Genomic DNA, 10,033 nt, shown 5'->3' with positions numbered 1-10,033 from the left:
CAGCATTACTACCTTCCCCACCACCCCACATAATCATGGTAGGTCACAGGAATAGGAGCATAACAATGAATGTTAATGGCTCCTGCCATCACCCCAGTCAGCAGCGAAGCTGCATGCTCCACTACCGGAGGCGGAGAGCAGGCGGGGGCATGGCTGGTGCCCCCGGGGGCATAACACACATCCCGGGGACGTGGTACACCACCCGCGAGGGCATGGCGCCTGCAAGGGCATAGCGCTTGGCGCGCAGGGGTCTGTGTGACGTGTGTCAGGGGGCCACTGCGATGGCACCCTACCGGAACAATGGTGCCAGGGGCGGTCCACTCCCTCCGCACTCCTGTTCCTCTGCCAGTGACCCCAGTTAAGCAGAATTCAAGGGGATACACATTTCAGCAGCATGACAGAGCAGACACTGAAATGGGTTGCGTTTGATAAGTTGCCTTTTGATGTGTTGTTTTTTCCATGACGTTCTGCTAAATATCGCTAACACACAGGATACCTGATTGATTCACAATGATTGCAAGGTGGCAATGGGGCTCAGCTCAAGTGCAAGCTTGATTATTGAGGGAATCAGCATCCTTACTCCCACCACAACCAAGTCTCTTCCAGACAGCCTGGTTGTTCAACATTCGTCCTGATTTGTCTGTGGAAAGCTTATAGGACATCGGCTACTTATTGAGTATTCCTTCTGATGTGACTAGAGGCCATGCCGGGCAGGGCTGATGGGAGCTGGAGTCTAGCATCATCCAGATGACCACAAGTTCCCCACTGTTACACTAAGGACAAACAAAATCACCCCTTGTAGGGTGGAATTCATGACGTATTGGAGGCTCTACGTGTTTTTAAGCCATCTTTCTACAGTGCATAGACTGTCTCCTTATGGTATGTGCTGATCTATGTGGGTTTGGCCTATAAGTGACATGCCAAACTGTTTTTGCCTTTTCATTCTGACTCTGGTGGAGCCCAGAAGCATCTGATGTCCCAAAGGTTCCCCAGCCTGGCCTTAGGAGGCTGAATATGTATGTAGCCATCTCATTCCCTTCTCCTGATAAATCTACCCGCTCTTTAAAAAATAAAATAAAAAAATGCATCCATCAAATGCAACATCAGCAGGAATCTAATCTGTCTTCAAACCACTTACTCCTGAGTAGTTCCGTTGAAGCTTCCTGAGTAAGCGGCATGGAAATCCCTGCCACCCTAGCGAAATGTCTTATCGCTGGCAGAGAAGCATCCTCTCTCCCCCTCCGGTCCTAATCAAACCCTTTTGTTTGCTTCTTTCCTGTGATGAGTGCGATGGGGGTGCTCCTCTCTGCCACTCAGCCACACAGCCTGGTAATCATCATTGGCTGAGCTGCCTCCTCGTCTACTTGAGAAGTGCTCTGTCACTCCAGAGATGAAGGCAGCATCTGGAAGAACCTGAAAAGGATGCAGAGGAGGGGGAAGAGTTTGCTCCAACAGCTGCAGACCATTCAGCAGACTTATCAAAGTACATGCTGATTGGCATAAATTACACTGACGCTTTCTGAATGGGGTGGCGGGGGGGGGTGCAAAGTTTCCTGCTAAAGTTGCCAGGATAGCTTTCTCGTTTTTTTGTCTAAAATAAAGTCAAAGCAGCATGCCAAAATCATCACCATCACCAGAGTGTGTAACACAATTAATTATTTAGGCAGCTGGGTATGTTTTTAAAGAAGCAATTATACAGAAATGAGGTATTAATCCAGATTGGTATGCTACAGGCCAGATTTCATGAGATGAGCTTTAAAAAGACCGCAGGCACACTTTTGCTCATCTCTTTTAAGGGCAGGTACAGCCACAGCGAGCTTAGCTGTGCTCACTGCAATTCCCTCTTCTACACACTATCAAAAGCACAAAACCAGGTTCGTCCTCCTTTGAGACAATCTCAAAGTTGCCATCTTGGTTTTGTGAGTGCAAGTACACCTGCAACCTGCCTTACAGGCCTTTTCCACCTGGCCTGGAGTTGAGGCTGCTGAACAGATGCTTGAGCTAGGGTGTTGTTTGTGGGGGTTTGTTGGGGCCATTGTTGCTGTTGGTTTTTCTATCTTTATTTTAGATTTTGTGTGATTTATGCAGAATTTCTTTCATTTGGTTGTGTATTTTTTAAAATGTTTTATGGTTTATGCCTCCTTTTGTTCCATTGTAGTGATGTGTTGTTGTTGTTTTTTTCATGTTGCAAGCTGCCTTGAGCATGGTTTGAACTGTGGAAAAGCAGCCTACAAATAAAACGATGGATGGGTGGATCTGCCCCCCCCCCTTTAAAAATGGGTTCCTATGTTTTCGGGTGTGTACAAGAAAACGGCAGCAAACCTAAGGAAACAAAGCCATGATTCTCCACACAGTTTCACCAGTTCTGTTCTAGCATAAATCTGGAGCTAGGGGCTAATCAGGCATAAAACTGACTTAACTAAGTGGGGAACCAAGCTTTAAAACTGAATGACTGAAGCTAAATACTAAATATATAAAGGGCAGTTTTACTTGGAAAAGATGGTTTTCTATGTAGCCTTGGGGAGCATTTTAATCCCATCATCTCCTATTCCCAGGACAAGCTCCAAAGCAAAGGCAATCTTTTAAAACATCAATTTCCAGGCGCATTGTAGTAATGAGATTTACTTCTCCAATAGTAAAGCAAAAGTGGGGAACCTTAGGCCCAGAGGCCAAATATGAACTCTCACCAGGTTACACCTCCTCTCTCTAAGCCACACCTCTCACTGGCCCAACTTGGTATCCCTGTTTTTGCATGACTGGAAGGTGTCTTTGAACTCTGATGATAGCTCTTGTTTGTCTGGATGGAGGAAAGACAGGGATGTGGGTAGGTGTGTAGAAACTAACCTACAAAGGTAAAATTCATATGTGTTGCCCTACATCTCAGCAAAAACTTTAATACACACAGGACATGATAGTCGTGAGCAGGAGGAGTCATATTAATATTGACCTGCAGGAGCTGCTGGATTGGTCTGGAACATGAGCACCATTTTAAAGCAGCATAAATATTCTTTTAAAAAAGTAAAAAACTTCCTCAACACTATGCTTTCAGGCTCCCCAAACCACCCCTTAAACTAAAAACTGCAGCAAGAGTACCCATTAAATAGACTGCTCGACAAATCAGAAGGTCCAAGAATCCAGATTAGAACTATAGTATCAAGAGGACTTGATGCAGACAGAAAGAGATGTTTTGGGCAAAATGAGAAACTAAAAAAACTGAAGATGGTTGATGTTCCTCCAGAGGCCAGGAGTTCCACGACGAAGAAAACTCTAGCTCGGATCATCATGCCAATGCTGGGGTAATGTAATAATCTTTGTAGCTGAACTGGCACATACCAGGAAAGAGAGACTCCACTAAGTATTGAGGGCCTTATAAGCCAATATCAATACTTTAAAAATCAATACTTTAAAACTGGCAGGCAGCCAATACAGGTGTAATATGGCTTTGACTACATGCCACTCAATATATAACATTCCACACTAGCTTCAGCTTCTGAGTTGTCCCCAAGGGTAGACCAATGCAGAGGACATTATCACAATCTTCATTATTGGATTTTTAAAAGTTATTTTGGAAAGCATTTTAAACTTTATCCTTAGGTTTACTAAGTCCTGACTGCATCACTTTCATATTTTATTTCTATTATTTATCCTTGACACTTTCTTTTCAGGATTTTGCAAAGTTAGCCAGTTGTTCAACCCAAAGGAAACTGTTAACCTGTTGCATATTTGTTATAAATATAAGCTGCCTTGGGAAATGCTATAGTCTTGAAAGATGCCTTAGAAATAGCTGAAATAAAGGAATAATTTTCTATGCAGAATCAGAGCAGCTTAATATTCATTTCTTTTCCCAATCTCCTTTTACAAACCTTCTCTCTCTCTCTCTCTCTCTCTCTCTCTCTCTCTCTCTCTCTCACACACACACACACACACACAGACTTTTGCTTCAGCTCCACTGAAAAACTAGGTTCACATTTGCTGATAGGCAGCTAGCTGAACATTTGTACTGAGCCGCTTGCATTTAAGCAGAAAATGACACTGATTGTCACTAAATATAACGAGTGCCGTATGTGTGTTTCATTGGAACCGCAAGCTCAAATTAGCCTGTCAGAATTTCAACGTACCCTGATGCAAACCTGTCAACTGACACAATTAGCTCAAGAGACTAAAGAAAAGGCTTGTCAAAGCCGTCAAGGCTTTCTTCTTGATCAAGTCCTGTCCCTTTGCTCAGAGCCTTTATTAAATCCAACTGCATTCCACGCTTCCAGTTAGGTCAATGCTTATACTCCTTGCCTCACGCCAACACCATCGTTTCAGACTTTTAAATGTGTTAATTCTAGGAAGGGCAACATATCGTTTGCAGGGCCCTAAATTCTGGATTAGCAAGATGAAGATGATGTTCAGCTGTATGTGAAACCTTATCAAAGACTGAACCCTAGTGTTCAGGAGGATTAGGCAACATATTATACTCAGGATACAGCTAGTCTTCAAGAATGGATTTGCAGCCTGATCATCTTCATCTAGGAAGAAAGACATACAAACAGTGTGCAACATGTATTTGTTTTGTTACAGGAACGCGGCATGTATTTCCAGGAAAGAAAAATTTCGCATTGGGGAAAGGAGAAGCTCACTGCTACTGTCAGGTTTTCGCATGAGTGTGTCTTAGGCGGGCGAGAAGCACTTGTTAACATGTATTTTATTAAGAGACGCTCATTTCTCGCCTTTACACGTTTATTGAAAACCGTTTCAGGATCTCACGAAGTTCAGCTTGGCTGTCTGCAGAGAAAACGGTGTCAACACAAGAAATGGGATCTGAGTTCACTGAACTTGATAGCGGCCTACAGAAATAAAAGTGAATCCAGAGGGACATGAAAGAAGGAAATTTCATCCTTTCCCAACAAAACGCAGGCACCCTGTTGGAAGTTGCATCAGACTATTTCCTGGCCCTAAACCCACAGGGCTTCGGTCCCCTGGAGCCAGCGCCTATGTTCTCCCACCTTCCTCCAGAGGAAGCCTCCATTGGGTCACATTCCCTTCCACAAATGGAAGAACCCTTTTTTTCATAGATGGGACACTGAATCCAACCAGTGTCTGTGGATGTCCGTTGGCCAAAGGTAATGGGCTTCTACTGGTTCTTCTACCATCATGGTCCTCTCCTGTTCTCATTCCATTGGGAGGATGCCTATGATACCTGTGAGAGTCTCCATCACATCCTATTCTTTAGGCATTAGCTGGCAGCACAGGTTCTAAGCATGATGTTTTCCTATCAACAAAGAACTGGAAACCGTAGCATCCTGGTTGATTGAGTATATGGAGAAATTCCACGATTCTTTACAAACATTTCCATACCTAACAACATTTCAGTACCATGAAATAAAGGAATTTCTCCTTGCAGGTATTACACAACCCCAGTCCAAGGACTGCTAAATAAAAACTTCAGATGAACACAGTAAGAAGCTGAAAGAGCATAACTAATCTCTTGAACAGTTAAATATTAATTAGACCAGAACAGGACATGGAAATGTTTAAAACAAATGTTCTTGGTGGTATTATTAAATGTTAACTTTTATGCATACTAAATCATTTTGTAGCCAGTTAAAATAGCTTTTGTGGTCTAGCAAATGCATAATTAATATATTTTTTCCTTGCCATTGATGTTTAATAATTAAATGGTGTGCTGAACATTTAGACAGCAAAAGAAGAGAAGCCCTTTGAAAAAAAAATGCTATGTTTCTTGAAGAATGTTATAGAGATTAATCATTTCCATTAAAGCTTTGTTGTTATAATTTATTTTACTATACCAAGTAGCAGGCTGTTTAGATCCCTTTAAAGTCTGATTAGGGAGTTATAAGGCTCTTTGCCTATTTCCTGCATCAAATACATTATTCTACATTTCCTAGTTGTGTGGGCAACCAGCATGTGCAGAATAGCTAAATGCGGACGCTTTTTAATTTTATTTTTTTGGTCTCGCTTTGATGAACTAGCCTTTAAGCCTGGCAGACCCAACTCACCAGTTAATATCATGAAAGAAAAGGCCTCTTATTGACTGCTCACTCAATATGAGCTGACTCGGTGCCTAGCAGAGCAAAAAGTTTGCTGACGAGAGCTCAGCAGTCTCGGAAAAGCCAGAAGTTAGAGCGGAAATGGCTGCTTGCAGGTGGGAAATGGTGACCAGGGGACAAAGAGCATACAGAGTTGTGATCTGGATAAGTTTTTCAAGTTCTCATCCAGAGCAGGAGCCACAGGCTACATGGGAGGGGGCCTTATTCTGAGTCAGAGACCATTGGTCTAGTCTCCTTTCAGTTTGGTATTGTCCACACTGAACAGCAGCAGGATTCCAATCAGTCACGGTTCTCTCATAACCCTACCTGGAAATGCCAGAGATTGAACCTGCGGCCTTCTTCAGGTCAGGCAGATGCTCTCCTACGGAGATGCAGCCCTCCCTGCCCCACAGGTGAGAAAAGAGGAAGAGGCCAAAGAAAATAGCACCAGGTGAGCTCTTCTTTGTGCCTGACTTAATTTGGGTAAGGAACTGGCAAACCCTATTTATTTATTGCTTTTATTTCCCGTTTGATTATAAAAAAGAAAAAGAAAAAACCCTCAAAGTGTTTTACAAAAAGGTAAAATCACAGCCATACCTTAAAACATACCAAAATTTTATATATATTTCCTCAGCTTTCAAAGCACCATAATGTTCTAGGCTTCTATAATATTCTAGGCCTCTAGGTAATGTTCTAGGTTATGATGTGAGAGGAACAAGGACTGCAAGCAAACCTCATTGACAAAGCTATTTCTAGGAGACTAATGCTCAATAGATTAATCTAATAATGGCTTTTAAAAAAAATCTAACCCCTACTCCCAAGGTATTCCTGATCCACTACCCCTAAATGCTTGATAGCCAATTTTGTGAAGTGATTCCCCCCACCCCTTGAGGGTGTCAAGTTGCATGGGCAGTTACTGTAATACACAGTTCAGTGATGCAGCAGACAGATCCAAAGGTTCCCAACTCAAACCTCAGCAGATATTGATGGATGGAATTTCCAGTCAACCTTTTTCTTCAGGGAGCTCACTGTGGAGTGAATGGTCCACCACCACCACCCCTTATTTAATCACCACAACAACCCTATCAGGTAACACCAAGGTGGCAGGTTTGATCCCCATATGGGACAGCTGCGTATTCCTGCATTGCAGGGAGTTGGACTAGATGATCCTCAGGATCCCTTCCAACTCTACAATTCTATGATTCTATGATTCTATGATTCTAGGTAGGTTAGGCTAGGGTAGTGCTGCAGCTTGCCTACATCCATCAGTTAATTTCAAGGCTTATAAGAGAATATCTGAAAGTCAGGTCATCCTAGCTGCAAACATCCTTTTAGTTCTTTTTTTTATATAAAAAAAGAACAAATAAATCCTTGATCTGTTGGGTTCTGGCTCAAGTAAACTGCTGAGCCACCCTGAAGCTAGACGCCAGGTGTCAAGAGAGGCAGGGTGGTATAGTGGGTGGAGTGTTAGACCAGGACCTGAGAGGCCAGAGTTCAAATCCCCACTCAGCCATGAAGCCAGTCTCTGCCTAACCTGCCTCACAGGATTGTGGTGAGAATAAAATGGAGAGAGGGAGAGATCATGGATGCCACCAGGGGACATAAATGCAATAAAAATAAAAAGAGGTGGGAGAAGCTTTTCCTGCCAGCCCTGAAGCAACTGAAGGCACATGAGCTCTCCCAGAAGTGGAATGACTACTCGAGCTCACAAAACGATGTAGCTCTTCCGTTCTGCATTTCTAATGGGGCAAAGTGACACTGCAGTGCATTCTTCTGTCACTTTAGTGACAGCTGTCCTCCTGGACTGTATCACTTCAGGATGCAGGCAGCACAGACTGCATTCTTGAACGTTGCCTATGTAAAAAGCATAACCAAGACCTAAGAATATGCATGCAGGGAATATTCAAATGTGCTCGCCTCCATCCGCATCCTCGGTTGGTATAGTAGTCAGTCCCATGAAAATGCACCGCATTAGAACAATCATAATGTTTACACAGTCTTCTCTTATTATATACTCAGAGGTCAGCCAAGTACTACAAGTAAGGAAGTAACAACATATCAGTTCAAATTTCATGAGAGCTACTGCCTTTTTTAAAAGTTTCTTTATATATTTAACATCTTTTTTTCTATTTGTGTATTCTGCAATCACTTGGATTCCACTGCCATCTAGTGGATATTTGAAAATAAATGAGCTGTTTCAGAAAAAACTGAGCATAGCCAGAGCTGTTGTAATGCCTAAATGGGATGAAATGCAATCGAAATGCATTTGTTATACATGGCGCATCACAGAATCCAGCACAGGAGAATCAAAAGTAGGATTGTGTCTGTTAAAAGTAAGAGTGCATATATCTCATTAAAGGAACCCAACAGAGGAATTTTGCTTTTGCTTTTGTATTGTCTTCAGCTGTTCCGGTAGAAACTCGCCATAAGCTGAGTTGGTGGTTAAACAAACTTTCTTCCTGATTTGGCCAGGGAGCCTGCACACAGCAGCAACTAACCAAATCACCCAGGCCACACTTTTGGGACACAGCAGGGGCCCATGTGCCAGAGATTTGGTTAATAATGCACACGTTTTCCTCTTTGAACTGTTTAACGCGGTTGCATATATCTTTGTTTACATTAGAGAGTATGATAGGGAACAATTACATAAAAATAAAAATAAAACCACAGTAAACACTGGCCATGCATAGCTTTATCTTGCCTTTCCCCGTGTTATTCAACATCTACATGAAACCACAGACAGAGCTTGTCTGACAGGTTGGGTGCTGGGTGCCGTTGATACGCTGATAAAGCCCCCAGTTCTCTTCCATCATACTTGGGAAAGCGCTTGAAGTCCAAAACCTGTCTCTGAAATCAACAAAGGCCTGGATGTAGAAAAAAAGCTGAGGCTTAATCCAGACAAGAAGTGAAGAAAGGAGGGTGTGGTGGCTTCTCCAGTTCTCACCACCCATTCACTTACCTTCTTCAACATCTGACAGGAGCTGCTCCACATTTTTTAGATTTCCCTCAGGCGGCCTTTATCAGTTACGGACGGGAAAGCCACTTCCGAACTGGAGAGGAGGTGGGGTTGCGGGCCCTCCCACTCACACAGGGACTGGCTCTTAGCCCCCGCGAGAACAAGGGAATCCTCGGGCGCGTCTCCAACCCGGCCAGCCAATCGCCGGGCCGGGGAGGCGTGGCCTATCACATTTAAGGCCGGCGCACCCGGGGACCGCCCTCTTTGCCCCATTCCAGCTGCCCGGTTTTCCCATCCCACCTACCCTTTAGGCTTAGCTAGCTTTGACCTTGCTATGGACTCCGGTTGGTCGCAGCAAGGGGCCTGGTAGGAATTTTTCCACTTGGCGCACTTCCAGCCATTTGGTTTTTTCACCTACCTCGTAGCAAACATCACAACTTCCTCGGTATTGGCAGTTAGGCATTGGCAGGGGTAATTGTTATGCAAATGAAGGGAGGAAGGAAGCGCCATCACCTTCCCCCAAGGAAAAGGGTAGTCCGGTAGAGGACTCTGGGGGGCGTTGCCCTGTCCGAAACCTAGGGAGGTGAGGGCCTACGGCACGCCCCCAAGGGGTGTCACCCAGGGGATCCTAGTTGGCGTACTTCAATGGGACTCCCCCGGCTGGTGGTTAACCCTTCCCGGTCTCCATGCCGGGTAGTCGATAGGAGCCAATGCCTAAGGCCAATACCTTCCAATTCCTGTAATCAATAAAGTTGTGGCCTTTTTACGCCCATTAACCTTAAATAATGTGGCTGGTGTCTTTATTTCACATGGGGGAGGGGACTTGCCACGCAACAGCACTTGGACACCACTTTGCCCAACTTTGTAGCTGCTCACATGTTGTCTCAGTATCCAGACCTTTGCTCTATACTTTCAAGTAAGCCGTGGCTGTGGTGAGCCAAGTAATAACATATATAACTTTATTAAATTTATGGGTATTAATCTGATTTGCATAGCTTATTACAAATCTGGTGCTATTTTGGTTGCAGAATATAGGGATTAC

The 10,033-nt window shown here is 43.9% G+C and overlaps 1 protein-coding gene across 1 annotated transcript in view; it reads right to left on the bottom strand.

Annotated features, from left to right (window-relative positions):
- Window positions 1–313: 313 nt before the first annotated feature.
- LOC310674645 (uncharacterized protein C6orf118) overlaps window positions 314–10,033 on the bottom strand; it is a 31,503-nt gene continuing 21,783 nt past the window's right edge. Inside the window, exon 10 of the mRNA XM_083434183.1 lies at window positions 314–1,413. Within this exon, the coding sequence (XP_083290309.1) occupies window positions 1,380–1,413 (34 nt within the window). The 3' untranslated portion in view covers window positions 314–1,379. The remainder of the gene's footprint in view (window positions 1,414–10,033) is intronic.

This window comes from Podarcis tiliguerta (assembly GCF_965153285.1).
Source record: "Podarcis tiliguerta genome assembly, chromosome: 3".
In the NCBI taxonomy this organism is placed as follows: domain Eukaryota; kingdom Metazoa; phylum Chordata; class Lepidosauria; order Squamata; family Lacertidae; genus Podarcis; species Podarcis tiliguerta.
The sequence above is the reverse complement of the archived record's forward strand: the minus strand, read 5'-3'. Positions and strand labels throughout refer to the sequence as shown.